The sequence below is a fragment of the Mustela putorius genome, unplaced genomic scaffold (genome assembly GCF_011764305.1).
Source record: "Mustela putorius furo isolate JIRA1106 unplaced genomic scaffold, ASM1176430v1.1 tig00003942_pilon_pilon_pilon, whole genome shotgun sequence".
Classification (NCBI taxonomy): Eukaryota; Metazoa; Chordata; class Mammalia; order Carnivora; family Mustelidae; genus Mustela; species Mustela putorius.
The window spans coordinates 1,614,986-1,630,187 of NW_025422087.1; the positions used below are offsets into that span (position 1 = coordinate 1,614,986).

At 45.7% G+C, this 15,202-nt stretch overlaps 1 protein-coding gene across 9 annotated transcripts in view; it reads left to right on the plus strand.

The window, feature by feature from the left end:
- The window catches only part of LOC123389049, a 49,829-nt gene that overhangs the window by 17,933 nt on the left and 16,694 nt on the right, over positions 1 to 15,202 (plus strand). For 3 of the 9 annotated variants that reach the window (XR_006603580.1, XR_006603582.1, XM_045069712.1), the window contains exon 5: positions 7,028 to 8,249. The exons of 4 other annotated variants lie outside the window; for them this stretch is intronic. Coding sequence is in view for 3 of the 5 variants with exons in the window: in XM_045069712.1 (XP_044925647.1) it covers positions 7,028 to 7,055 (28 nt within the window). In the remaining 2 variants the exon portion in view is untranslated. Of the gene's footprint in view, positions 1 to 859; positions 2,272 to 7,027; positions 8,250 to 15,202 lie in introns of those variants that run through there. 2 more of the 9 variants (XM_045069716.1, XM_045069709.1) reach the window with 1 other exon arrangement.

The window sequence follows — 15,202 nt, forward strand, 5'->3', positions numbered from 1 at the left end:
CACATACTATGGGGACCTCTGTGAACATTCAGACCTCTGTTATTTTGCTCACTGCTACATCTTCAATGCCTTGTGCTGATGCTAGAAGAAGCAGGTCTTCCAAACTTTGTCAAATGAATGAATGAATACACATAGAACTATGAGTCATTTATCAACAGGCGACCCATGAGGCATTGCCAAGGAAACTTTGGATCCTCTGGTCTGGAAACAAAAAAAAAGCTATATGATCTCTAAGGACCTGTCAGGCCGTAAAATTCTATGACAATGAGGGAGGATTTCTAGAAAAACGACCAAAAAAAGGGAACACAAAAGAAACAAGCATTCAGTAAGGAAGACCACAGAAAACATGGCTAAATGGTACTATTTTCTCCCCAAGCTTTTTGTAGGGATTTCCTTCTTATCCACCGAGGTCGAGGAGTATATCTTTTTATCTTTATATTCCCAGTGTTCCGCATCTCCCATGCGGCACGTAGTAGGCACTCAGATATTTGTTGAATGGAAAGAGCAGTTCATCACTTAGAGAGGTAGGAACATGGTGACACTATTCTCCAGTACTAAATCAGATTTTACATTAATAATTGATTGTGGTCATTGAATTCCTGTATTGTGATTTTGTTAACTATTCAGCAACGTTCAGGGTTTGTATTAACCTTCCAGCCTCTTTCATGTAATTGAATGTAATGGCTAGAAAGGGTTTGTGATAACAAGGTTAGGAAGATTCCATGCCCTCAATTTGATTGTCCGCTGTTCTGAAGTGTAGCATGGGTGGGTTTGCCCATCTCGGGGCAGCAGACCCTTGATTCCCTGCACTGCCTGTCTGCTCAGCTCCTTCCTGCTCCCTTTGCTTCCTTCCCCGCAGCTCACCTCCTGTCCTGGTGGAAGTCACAGATTGCGGCAACCACTTCCGGTTAGAAACACAGAGAAGCTCCGGAAGCTACCAGATCTGCTTCCATGAAAATATATTGATTTACAACCCAAGGACTTTCATCAACTGTTCAGAAATGCCTATCACTATTTTCTGGATGGCTCTTTCAAAGAGTTTTAGTAGGGTTTATTTAACTGATTTGTTACCCAGAGACCCAGAGCAAGGGGTCTGAATTTACAAAGGGTCCATGTGCTAACTTCTGGTTCCTTAAGTGAGCCCTCTCTCCAGGCCTTTGCTCATGCTGTTCTTTCCTCTTGGGATTCCTCTCTCTTGCTCTCTCCCTGCCTGGATAAGCTCAGCTCATCCTTGGGTTCTCAGCTTAGACTGTCCTTCCTTCTAGGAGGCTTCTTGGACCCTGTAAGCCCGAGTGAGGTGCTGCTCCTTTGAGCTTCCAGCACCTGTGGTTTCCCTCAGAATAGTTTTCCCACACACCATGTTTCCTTAATTGTATCCTCCATTCCACCTAAAGCTGAATGAAGGCAGGACCTGTGTCTTAGCTATTGCCAAGTTCCCAGGACCGGAAATAATGCCTGGTTGATGAACAGGTTCACTGACCCTGGGAATAAGGTCCCTGAAATACAGAGAATGGGTCGAGCTTGGCTTTTTCCTTGGGTCCAGGGGTCTGGCACTAGCCTGGATCGAGGGTTAGCCCAGAGTTCTCCCTACAGGTATACACAAGTGGCATTTTTGCTTATTGTTTCATTATGATAATTATATTCTTTCATCAATAACAAGTTTAAAAAATCTTGCCATATACCTTTGTTTAAAAAAATATTTATTTATTTTTTTGAGAGAGAGAAAGAGAGAGCAGGGTGGGAGGGGCAGGGGGACAGGGAGAGAGAATCTCTAGCAGACATCGTGCTGAGCCAGATTCTGGGCTCGATCTTACAACCTGGAGATCATGACCTGAGCTGAAACCAAGAGGTGACCACCCAACGGACAGCAGAACTCAGGTGCCCCCCAATTTAGCCATGTACCTCGATGACCAGGTAACTGCTTATTCTTGCTCATCATAACAAAAACAGCACATACAGTCAATGATGAAAACACAGAAACCCTTCAGCTATAAAATGGCGTATCAGTTTTGATTAAGGTAACCTTCTACGAGGATCACATTTCTTACTAGTCATAACTAGATTTTTCCAAGAAGAGTAATTTGTGCAGTTGCTGTTTTAAGTCTATTTTAAGAGTTAAATTATGTAAAAACCTCGTGTGTTTTCAAAAAACATTAGCCATCCACATTCAGTGTTTCAGGAAAACTCAGCTGCAGCAGTAGATCTCGTTGTGGAAGGACTCAGAGTACTCCAGTATGGCTAGATCTGCTATGGGTCCACAATGCCTTTTTGGCTCACCACAGGCTGCTAATACTTTCAATTCAACTAACTTGCTTGGAGGGTCGAGATCATTTTCATAGTTTGAAAAGGAAAGACATTTCTGTTCTTCTTCACATAGACTGATCGGGTCCTCACCTTCCAGGAGAATTACTCTTCTTCATGATTCTGCCAACGGCACTGGCGTGTGGACAGGGTAGCTGGAGGAAAAAGTAGCTCCCAGAGAAAGCGTTGATCGGGACACTGTCCTGTGTTAGCATCCTTCTGCTTGTCACGACACAGGATGTAGACTGTTTCTAACAGTGTCCTCGCCCTTTCAACGTCACGAGATGGGGACAGTATGCATTTCGTTTTTTTGCATAAATGATTTTGGGTTGTTTGTAAAAACTTTTGCAAATCAGGATGTGCTTTGTTCACAAGCACACAAACACAAGGTGGGCACCCTGGTGGGCAAACACACTGCCTTCTGGGGTCCAGAGGACTATCTTATTCCTAGGATTTCTTCCAGGAATTCTATCCATTTTATCACTGAGGAGGGTTGGGAGGTTTTCACTGTAACCAGTAGAGCATCCAGGGAAATAAATTCACAACTTGCTCTTCTGGTCTAGAGAATGTTGTCATGGCCCCATTGCCCTTAAGGAAAACTGACCTGTGAAAATCCAAATAAAAGAATGGGGTTTGGACTACTGGAAATGAGCCTTTGCTTCTTCTGAAATTCTCCTGAATTTCAGGTGCCTTTTTATGTCGTGATTGCAAATAACGAGCCTCATCATTCCCAGGGGAACAGGTTGTGAGTACAGGCCTCTGTGTGCAAGGACAGGACCAGACACCAGGTTGTCAAGGTCTGGAAACTCCATCTCTGCTCTCTAGGGCTGGCCATGTTTATATGTACTGCAGAGAGCCATGGAGGGATTGGAAAATGTGAAGATCAAATGGGAGAAGGAAGCTCCCATTACAGGAAAACAGAGTGAGGGGGTGGGGGGCCCTCAGTACCTCAGCTCCATCCCTGCACCAGGTCCTCCCCTGGGTGCCCTTCTTGATGCCAGACTCCTACCTACCCTCAGATGTTAACAAAAATGCCATTCCTCAGACATCCATCCCGACGACAGCCCCAGACCTAAACTAGGTCCCCTTACTGGTCCCCATAGTGTCTACCTATCCTGGAGTTGTGCTGGGTTGAGGGAACCCCGGGCAGTGTGACTGCTCCTGGGATCGACCTTTCTGGAATGTGTCTTGCATCCTTTCATTCATTCCACCATTGTTTGCAATGCTCTAATTTTCTCCCGGGGAATCTACTGTCCAGAGGTGCCTTTCACCACCCTCCCCAAGCCTGGCTAACACTGCCTTGTCCTTTGAGACAGACCTTTAGGCAGCCACATCTGTCTTTCTCCCTGCTCTTTGTCACCCCACTTAGCAAAATGAAGCATAATTATAGTCTTCTGTGTATGTCTGTCTACCATCCCCCTCCTGTGAACTCCAGTATGGTAACCCAAGACCAACCACAAAGTAGGTGTCCTGCTATTATTCTTGGATGAATGAGATCACTTAGTCAAAGTTCTTTTGGATCCAATGAGAGCATGAAATGTAAGAATGGATAGTTTCTTAATCATGGTCATGGCTAGTTTGATGCAGAATTCAGACTACAGGGTTATTTTCATGTCTTCTCCACTGTGTCTGTTGGTAGTTAATTTCAGCATGTTTTAGTGTAACACTGTTTAAAGAGAGGCTTTAAACATTATAGAAATATAATATAAGTATAAAACAGACTGTGAGGAGGGTCCAAGCAAAGATTCATAATATGGATTTTTTCTGAGCCCTGAAACTAGCCCTACAGATCTGAGAACAGAATGTTATTCAGGGTTAGTAACTTGAGTGTGAATAAAAGAATGCAGAACAACCTTTTTGTCAAATTGTGAAGCGAGGCTGTGAGAAGGGGAGCATTCATTCAGTTCATTTCTTCACTAGCTCCTAGTTTTAGATTCAGTGAATGTCTATGTCAAGCCCGAGTTAGGCACTCGCAGTCCAGGGACAGATAATTTAAGTAGGTGTGTAAGATCTGTGAGCAATAGGAGATGCCCTGAGCACACAGAAGGGGCAGTCACTATTTTTGAATAAATAAAATCAATTGGAGAATCAGCTGGAGACCAGGATGCTTTTAGGGGAAAGTGGGTGGTTACGAAGCTGGGCAGATAAGTGGAGACTAGTGCAGGAAAGTCCTTAACACCACTGATGGATGACCTTTTGCAGCTCAGGCTGAACTCTGGTGACTTGGGGAAACTCCGTCACTCCACTCTGCTCCTAAAAGGCTCTAATGCTAGAGGATAATGGCTCATTCTGTGTGTGGGCACCTGCGTACCCATCCGTGTATACGCGTGTGTGCACAGGGAGGGAGAAGGGAGGAAGGCAGGGCAAGAAAGCCAATTCTCTCCTAGCACTCTTTTACTCTTCCCATTAATTAAATGCTCCTATGCAGAGACTCACAAAATCATGTCATGCTGCAGAAGAACAATTAAATGGCCGAATGGTCCTCGATGCATATCCTTCATTAGCCAGCACCTGTCGTGCTTGAGTGTAATTCAGAGGGACTGAAATGGGCCTCATGCAAGATAGTCGTTCCATAATGTTCATACTTTTAAAACACGTCTGTGGACTTCCCAAACATTTGCTCCTTGCTTTACGTAACTTCTTTCCTTAAAAAAAAATGTGTACATGCTGGAAAAAAAAAATGTGTACATGCTTAGAAACTATTGTTAAGTGGAAGCTTGTGACAGAAGTCACCATAAACCCTGGACTTACTGAGGCAGACAAGGCCACGACATTCCCAAAATTTGCTCTTTCCAACTGTTCTGCTTCAAGGAGAAAGTGTGTGCTCTGCGCTGGTCTTTCATACCTGTTGTGTTTTCCTTTGCTTTTATTTTCCCAGACCCAGAACGTACAATGTAATTTCTTTTAAAATCCTGAAAAGTTTGATTTTTAAATTGGAACAAAGTTTTCAGACATTGATTTCATAGCTTTCTGGCAAAGATTACTTTGATTTTTATGTCCCTGTGATTCTATCATCAAATAGTTTTTATTGTAGTTGTTGCTGTTGTTTTTTCTGAAGCTCTGAATGTGAATGCTCTGGGTTTGTCTTTCCCTTTCAGAGCCAAACAAAATATTTGCTGCCCTCCCCACTAACTGCAGCAAGCTCCATGCTTGCCCCCATGTTCTCAGGCTTTCCTGGGCAAGAGGCACCTGCACTTGGGTATCATTTGACTTTGATCCCCCTGCTGAGCTGGTTTGCCCCATTTTCTCCTTCATTTTGCCCTGAACTGTGAAAGTTGCTTGGTCTCCTGCACTTAACAAAGTCCCATAAACATATGGTCTGCTGGGGCAGCAAATTTTTATTACAGGTTTGGAGATAATGGAGAATTATAATAAATAAAACAAGTTAAACAACCAAACCAATGAAACAAGAAGAACACAACCCGAACCAGGAAACATTTTAAAGCTCAGCCCCCTCATTTGTTGGGAGCTGCCTGCTCCATCCACAAGGGCTGTCTCTCTCACGCCCCCTAACTAGACACATTTGCTCTTTCCCTTTAGATAACTTTCCCCCTCGTCTTCTGAAAGGATCAGAGCCCCCACTCACTTCCATGTCAGGGGACAATTGAATACCCCTGTTAAGGATTCTACACCCAATTCCAATGCATGTGGGGCCCTTCCCCAGTACCCCCTCAAGCAATTCTCTGGCACTAGCCAGGTGTTCTAGAAATCAACTTAATCCAGACACTATCTATCTGGAGACAGCATCAGAGCCCACAGGTTAAGGGCTCAGTCCCACAAGCCTCTCATCCACACAGATGTCAATTGCACAAGGTTGTTACCTAAATCAGAGATTCCTGCCACCTCCTCTTGGGCTCACAGGACTCAGAAACCAAGTTTACTCCCTACATCATTGGTTTATTACCAAGTATATTAAAGGATATGAAAAAGCCTGCAGAAGAGAGCCACAGGGCAAGGTATGTGGGAAGGAAGTTGGTATTTCCATGACCTTCTTGTATAAACAATTCCCCAAATCTCCATGTGTTCACCAACCCTGAAACTCCCCAAACCTTGTCCTTTGGGGGATTTATGGAGGCTTTGTTACATAGGCACGATTGGTGAAATCATGGGCCATTGGCCATGGACTCAACGGCACCTTTCCCTCCCCCAGAAATGGGGTGGTACTGAAATTTCCAACCCTCTAAACACACGGTTGATTTTCCTGACAACACTCCCCATCCTTAGGCATAGTCCCAAAGTGTCTTCATTAGCATAACAAAGACATCCTTGTTGTTCTGGATGCTTAAGAAATTCCAAGGATTTTAGGAGCTCTATGCCGGAAACAGGGGCTGGGAGAAAGACTAAACGTGTATTTCTTACTAGAAATCACAGGATCATACTTGCTGGTAGCAGTGGGGGGCTAGCAAGAAGCAGATGGAGCATGGAAGGATTCGACCCAAGACCGTTTAGTGAAGGGGTTATCGACACGGGCCAAGGGAAGTAACAAGAAATGTGAAATCCCCAGAGATTAGCAATGGCGGGAGGATGTTATCACTGCTGGGTCTGACCAGTCTGGTGAGAATCTGGTGACGGTTGGAGCCTCAGAAGAGCGAGCTCCATGATGAGCTGAGGCAGCAGAGGAAGACGGCCACCACTGGACCCTTGGGGAAGTAGGGATTGGGATACGGAGTGGGGTGGGATGCGATAAACACATCTCTCTCTCCTCTCCTCCTCTTTTCTCCTGCAGGTGCCTCTCATTGACTGAACCCACCTGAAAGCCAAGGGGCAGGGGAATCTGGGTGGTGCAATCCTGGAGGTCAGCCTCCCTGGGCACAGAGGAATGCAGCAAGAGGAGTACTACTAATAACCAGCCCGTTCTTTATACGGAGAAGTTTCATCTCTCTCTTTGTTTGAACTTCTCCCACTCAGATTAGTCCTATATTGGCAGTCTTTAAGCAACCAAAATCTTATCAAGTATTTTTTTTCCCCTCAAACTGAAGAGCTTTCTCTCCCTAAAGAGAATTCTGCCATTTGTCTAGAACAAAACCACCAGCATTAACAATAGTTGCTCCTTCATGGTTCTTAAGGTTTAGAGTATCGGGTCTTTACAGTCTTTTCTCTGTGTATTTTTTAATGGTCTTATTGAATGCTCCCCCCCCCCCAAACACACCCTCGAGCAGCACAGGGCCGGGCTGTCTTAGCTATTAACACACAACCGGTGGTGTCCCCTAGCTCACCAGTGAATGTCTCTCATTGATTGTGTTTTATTAATATAGAAAATGAAAAAAAATATATGTATATATATATGGGGAGAATGGGGGAAGGTGTGATACTGATAATAGTGTTCACAAATTAGTAAATGGTAGGTTGTGGGGATACCTGGGTGGCTCACTCAGTTAAGCATCTGCCTTCGTCTCGCGTCACAGTCCCAGGGTCTTGGGATCGAATCCCGCATCAGGCTCCCTGCTTTGCTCCCTGCTTTGTTTCCTAAGGAGGCTTCTCTTTACCTATCTCCCTCTCTCTGGGACTGGAAAACAAGAAACCCCATAAAGGACTGCTTTTTTGCTCCTTTCCCTGCTTCTGTTCTTGCTAGGACCTGCGCCCCGCCTTACAGACGCCTTATAGAACAGATCATGCATGTTCTCCTTGTAAAGGGCAAGGAGTTAATGATTTCTTTGGAGTCTTCCAGCACTCTAGGTGAGATCTAAGGAGTGACCTGGCAGGATCAACAAGAGTGTTTTCCAAGACTACTGACTCACCAGGAAGCCTGATTCCGGGGCATAAGTGACTTATAGTGGACCCCCTAAACACGCCTCCTGTTTTGGGATGCCTGGGAAGACGTTCGTCTCCGACCACAATTCTCAGTAAAAACCCCAGACCCCAAGCAAAGACCAAATTCTGTCTCATTTCCTTTCTTAGTCGCCCAGATGCTCTGTCTCTATGTCTTCAATAAACTCTACTCTCACTTCTTCTTGTCTTGTGTTTGATTTTCATTTTGCTTAAAGTCAATGGCCATCTTGACTGGTCCTGTAGGACCCAGTCTGGGTCCTTCGACCTGCCCACCTGGCATCACCTCTGGGGCCTGAATAGCTAGCTCCAGCTGAAAGCCCCCCCCCCCATGACCCCAGTATCCTCCCCCTTACTCTAAGAAAGACTGGTGGATATTCAAAGAGATGCTAAGGGTGCCTGACACCTAATTATCCCAGGACAATTAAAGTAAGATTTCAAACAAAACACTGGTGACAAAGGCAATTTGCTCTCTTTTTTTCTGTTAGGAGTAATTATTTTCTGGTTTATCTCTTGTAGTGATATTTTTATTTTGGGTCTAAAAGATAGACTGGTTGTTGGCTGCTTTGGTAATGATATGATCTGAAAGTTTTTAAGTGTCATTGTTCAGTTCCTGTGAAGAAAATAGTTAAGGTCAATTATTCAAAATAAAATAAATAGGGAAAAGAAATTATCAGAGTAGAGGTGTGGCTAATGAAAATGGCTCCTAGGACAGAAGGATTTCCTCTTTCCTCCCTTCCCCTCTTAGAGTCGTAGAGTTTAGCCAAGGAAGATGGATGAGGGGGAGGATGGGCCTTGCTGGAGAGGAGGGAAGGGGAGCACCCTCTCCTGGAGTGAGGCCAGGGTGGACCTTCTTCAATGGGCTGATAGCAGGATGCCTGCCCCAAGCTGCTTAATCAGCCTTTGCCCCTTTTATTGGCATGGGAGTGGGTGTGCGTTGAGGCTGAGGTGGGGGGCTGGTTCTCAAGGGAAATAATGTTGTACATGAGGGACAGTTGTCCCAGGATCAATGAATTCCAAAAAGAAAATGCATGTCAGGGACTTACCCTGGTCACCATTATGCTGATGGCTTCTAGTTCCTGCTATTGTGACAAGGCAATGTTCTAGGTTAGATTCCTTACTGTATCAAGACAGGTGTGTCACGTGCTCTAGGCAGAAGGAGCAGGTACGACATCTAGGGGCATGGTGCCCGCCTTCTAAGACAGACAATGACATAGAAAAAGTGGTAAGAATATGCCATATATACTACCTTTCCCCTCAGCATCAGCGGCTTCATCTCTGGGTAAAGATACTGCCTGATCTTCCCACAGGGACGGTGAGATAATTGCTATTAAGTGCTTTCTAAAGGGGACAGGTCCTCTCGTAATGATGCTCTGGGTTTTCTCCTTTAAGACTTGTATGACCTGCTATATTCCTTTGACACTTTGCAAGTTCTTTATCCTGCCTGGATCTAGTTTCCTCCTCTGCTAAAATAGGGATATTAACAGTCCCCACTTCACAGGGTTATTGTGAAGTCTGAATGGCTTAATGTACGTAAAACACTTACAACAGTACTGTCACTGTGTTGGTCAGAATGTTTGTGCTACTAAGCACTTCTACTTAACATTTAAGAATTTCTCATTCACCCAGACTCTGCTGGGGGTCCAAAGACTGCCCAAGGCCATCCCCTTCCATGGGGTGACTCAGGGCTCCAGGCAGTTTCCACCTTAAGTCTTCTTCACCTCATGATAGAGAAAGGTGAACAAATGTCTTCAAAGGAGGGAGACACCCCAGGCAGCATTTATCCCTGGGATCCCACTCCCTTTTCCATGCATCTGTGAGACACGGAAGTGTAACCTACATGACCTTGGGCTTGACATGATTACACACTAAGACCTAGTAGACAGATGTCCAGGGCTCTTGCACAGAAAAGATCGTGATGTATGGATTCTGGACTTGTTTTCAGTTCTAGGTCCAAGCAGGGGAAAAATGAGTTTCACCCCTTCCCCCACTACCCCCAGCCTTCTGTCACCATAACAGAAAACACCAGTCTGGAAGGGCAGCTGCAATGTTTAGAGGAGAAACTGCTGGTCATGACCAAAGGAGCATAGGAGTAGACACAGGGTACTTGCAAGAGAGAGACTGAGGGGTCATGATCTCAGGGTCCTGGGATTGATTTCCGCATCGGGCTCTCTGCCTGGCAGGGAGCCTACTTCCTCCTCTCTGTCTCTCTGCCTGCCTCTCTGCCTACTTGTGATCTCTGTCTGTCAAATAAATAAATAAAATCTTTAAAAAAAAAAAAAAGAGAGAGAGAGAGAGAGAGAGAGACCGAGGCACAAAACTCCAGCCTTTGGAAGCACGCATCCAGGCAAAGAAAAACCTTCCTTAAAAATCAGTTAGGAAAGGGCACCCTGGGTGGCACTGTCTGTTAAGCGTCCAATTCCTGGTCTCAGCTCAGGTGATCTCAGGGTCCTGATCTCAGAGTCGTGAGATCGAGCAAGCCCTGCACCGGGCTGCACACTCAGCATGGAGTCTGCTTGGGATTCTCTATCCCTCTCCCTCTGCCCTTTCCCCACCAACGCACACTCATTCACTCTTTAAAATAAATAAATAAATCTTTTAAAAAAATCAGTTAGGAAAGCATCAGTACTTCTGAATTTTACAGTAAGCGAGCATACAAGCAACTACTAAGTTTTAGTAAGTAGAATGCAGACTCCAGAAGCAGGTGTCTTGGCGTTAGAGCACCTAAAGACACAAAATCAGGAGTCCAGACTAGACCACAACTATTTCTCTAGCCTTAGAGATGACTGAGTATCAGAGAAGTAGAACTGGAAACAGCATTTGCAATTCTCTGTGTGTTACCTGTGAAATCTCCCTTAATGTCCACACCATATGAGGTAGGGACCCTTTTATTCTTTTTTCTTTTTTTAAGGATTTTATTTATTTATTTGGCAGAGAGATAGAGAGCACAAGGAAGCAGAGTGGCAGGCAGAGGGAGAGGGGGAAGTAGACTCTCCACTGAACAGGAAGCCCGATGTGGGTCTCCATCTCAGGAGCCTGGTTTCATGACCTGAATGGAAGGCAGACTCTTAACCGACGGAGCCACCCAGGTGCCCCAAGGGACAATTTTATTCTTAACTGAGATTGACATTGGTCACCCAACTGCCCTTTAGTCTGGAGGAAGTTTGGACGTGATGCCAACTTTCTACAGACTGCAGCTCAGCCAGTGTCAAGGAGTCCTCTCCCTCTCTGGGTCAGGGAAGTGAGAGATGGGGCCTCCTAGCCCAGCTGCAGCACGGGTGTACACCATGGATGGAGAGACCCTGCAGGAGTGTTTGAGTCAAGTGTCGGAGTATTTGAGTTCTGGCCTGGTGGGTTTCAGTAGCAGATTTTCCTATCTCATCTACCAAAGGCACAAATTCTTAAATATCATTTCACATCATTTCACAGGACAGAATTTAGTACAAATTATAGTTGCTTCCTCTGTCCCAGAAGAGAAGCTTCTGACTAACACAGCCTGAAGCAGCTTCCATTCAGCTGGACCCTAAGTCCCTCACTTACTGTCCTGCATGCGATCTTTCCCATGGGTGCCTGAAAGCTCTGGGTCAGTCATGTCGACAGGGGATAGATGAGTGCACTCCCACCAAAATGCACATGGGAAACTCCACCAGGACCTAGAAGGTATTGCCTCTCCCTAAAAGTCTCTTTCTGACTGAGCACAATTTAGAGACCAATTTAGGTCTGGGGAAAAGGCCATTCAATGCCTTCCCTCCCAAGCTGGAGTGGAGGGGTCTGGCCCCACAGCAGCGGTGTTTATTGGGAGTTTCAGGCAAGTCTGGGCTTGTGTGGCCATTTATAGCACAGGCTGCCAGGTGCCTATTTATGTGACAGAATAAAGGGTCCACTGGGACAGAGCAAACCCAAAGGAAGGAGTTCCATGCACAGGGACAATGATAGCTACTGAGCTGTTAGGGGGTTCTGGGGGGCTCCTATCCCCTGCCCGGTCCCATGAACTTGTTCTACTCTGAGCCTGGGCATGGGGGTGTGCGCAAAACCAGGAAGAACAGCCATCCCCCAGATTATGGTGAATAGTGTACCAACACAGCAAGAACAAGTCTCCATGAACCGGTAAAGAGCCCAGTCTGATTTAGCGTACGGAGGACTCCAGAACATTCTATACAGCAGCACTGGCAATAGCAGAAGGTTTGTCTCCAAGTGGAGGCTCAGCGGCCAGCGCCATGTTGACTCAGCCGGAACAGGATGCAGCAGCTATGGCTGCAATGGGAGGTGGCTCTCCAGGTAACTTTGCAGGGGCTCCGGTGGCTTTTTGGCACAGGCCTGGCATCAGAGGCCTCAGCAGCAGCCACTCTAGGCCATCCCTGATGAGAGGGAAAAAATGGCCTAGAGTATGGGGAGAAACCAAGGCATGCTATTTGTATCATGATCTTGATTTTCACCCCTGCCTTGGGAAAACCCACAGGCTGTCGTAGTCCACATCCACAGGCTGAAGAAAACTTCTAGTCTCTCCTGGCTCCAAGGAAGAGTAGACACCCCACTACACCAAGCTACGAGGGACAATTATACCTCCCTAGGTCACCTTTTCTGGGATAATTAGGGCAAGACCAAGATATGAGCAGGCCCTAGGCAAGGCTCCCATTGAGCCTGGTAGGGCTGGGTGATTGACCATCTCTTGTGGCCAATATTCTTTATACACATGTTCAATGTTCACTTGGGAGAGAGACTGAGCTGTGTGTGGGGGATGAGCAGAGGTCACCGCTGGCAGGAGTCTGCATCCCCTCCTTTGGGTGACACAGATCTCCAGGTTCCAAAGACCCCTAGGGAGGCAGTTTCAGGTGGCCTAGAACCCCAGCAGAGATGGCTAAGTGGAACAGAAACTCTGCAGGTAACAGGTCTGCCCCTCTTCCAGAGAAGCCTTTTATATTTTTTGAGGATGTCAAGGACATACCTTTTGGAGCTCTGGTCCCCTTCAAGAGTGGCTTTTGAGAACACTCCTTTTGCTCGTACCTAGTTTAAGAGTGGGTCTGGAAAGTTGTATTTTCTCTATCTTGTTACATTTTAGTGCAAACCTCATTGAGGTTGGTTGCCTAGCAAATCCCCCTTTAATCTAGCTCTGGGAGTATTGCTCCCCTATCAGCCAGAAAGTGCTTTGTGGCTAATTTTCTGCTCACTTTAATTCTGCTTACTGGTTTGTGAATACGGAACCTCACACAGAGGTTTTGGTTGAGGATACACATTTTTTTTTTTACTCTCCTTACCCTTTGTTCTCCTTTTCTCCCTCCAGCTGGTCAAACTTCAACCCCATCTATCAAATACATATAAAATAGTTTCCTCAAAAGTTCAGATTAATAGTACCAGAATCTTTGATTTTGTAGAACTACATATTACTTTGATACCTATTTTTGCTTTACCTACTGTACAAACAGAATCTGAAAACAAGTTTTTGTTTGTTTGTTTGTTTGTTTGTTTTTAAGAAACAGAGAGAGAGAGTGTGTATGAGCATATGAGCATGAGCAGGGTGGGGCAGAGGGAGAGGGAGAGGGAGAGAGAGAGAGAGAGAGAGAGAATCCCTAGCAGGCTCCATGCCCACCAGGGAGCCCAGCAAGGGGCCTGATCCCACAACTCTGAGATCATGACCAGAGCGGAAATCAAGAGTCGCGTGCTCAGCTGACTGAGCTACCCAGGCGCCCCTGAAAACAAGTTTCTAAAATGAATACCAGCTCACATAGCTCTCTGTTGGTCCTCCTTTTATAGCTCCCCAATGTCTGTGTGATAAAAGTCTGTATTCTCTGGCTTGATATTTAGACCTTTTGTGATCAGACCTCACCTCCTTTTCCACCGTGCTCTCCAAGATTCCCTCTCATGCCCTTTGACTTGTACCCATTCTGAAAATTATAAGCATTCCAGGATTACAACAAAAAGCTCTTAGAGACAGACACCCAATTATCCAGCAGGCTCCCAGGACACTGAACTTCCTGAAACATCAGGGAAAACAACGAAGTGACATCTCCGGCATGATTCATAGTACTAAATACTTACAAATTCGGCATACACCAGATCCATGGCACAGTTCAAATCAGCCGAAGTCTTCTCATTGCTCAGCTCCCTTCCATCACCACAGCAGCCCACACCCAGTAGTAAACAGCGAGGACCCCCAACAAAAGAAGGAAGACATTAAATTTCAGTGTTCATAGTTTAGAGTCTCACGTAGCTGTCCAGTTTTTCGCTCCTTGTTATCCTATGATATACAATCCTTGAAAGAGTCCCATGTGACTCGGACAGAGAAACCTCCGTGTCTTCCAAGCTGCCCACGAGTGCTCGCTTCGGCAGCACATATACCAAGCTGCCCATGATGGGGTCATAGGATACCCCCAGACTTAAAAACTAGCCAAGGAAATGACATGAGAGTTTCTTTTCATTGGACAACAGGCAACATAGGGCAGTAATCACTGAGAGACAGGAAATAAATGAGATGAGACCTACAGTGGCCTCCATTTATTGCCTGTAGAGTTTCCAGGCTGATGTTCAGAGAGGCGAAGTCCAAACAGAGCTTGACAATTCGGTTGAATTGAGTTTGACAGAGTTCAAAGCTTAGAGATGCCAAATTGGCTATAATTTCTAGGGCAAAATACGAGAGAGGGGGGAGCTTCACAGAGAGCTCCAAAAATCTGTGAAAAGATCCTGTGGAGTATGTGGATGAGGACTGATCAGAGTATGTATGCACTACCTGAGGCCAGGAAAACAATCAGTAGAAAGGAGCAGGCATGGGCGCCCGGGTGGCTCAGTCAGTTAAGCAATTGCCTTTGAATCCGGTCATGATCCCTGGGTCCTGGGATCGAGTCCCACATCTGGCTCCCTGATGAGTGGGGAGCCTGCTTCTCCCTCTCCCTCTGCCTGCCCCTCCCCTGTTTATACTCTCTCTGTGTGTCAAATAAAAAAAAAATAAAATCTTTTAAAAAAAGGAGTGGGCAAAAAAAAAAAAATCAATGGAGATCACACAAGGCTAGAAATAATTTGTGTTCCCATGAGCCAGGGTAGGAAGACCTTATAATACAGTGGGCATTGAGCGCAGATTTCAGAAGATACTGCCTTAATGGTGAGACCAAATTAGCCCTAGATCTGCCCTAACAAAATACGA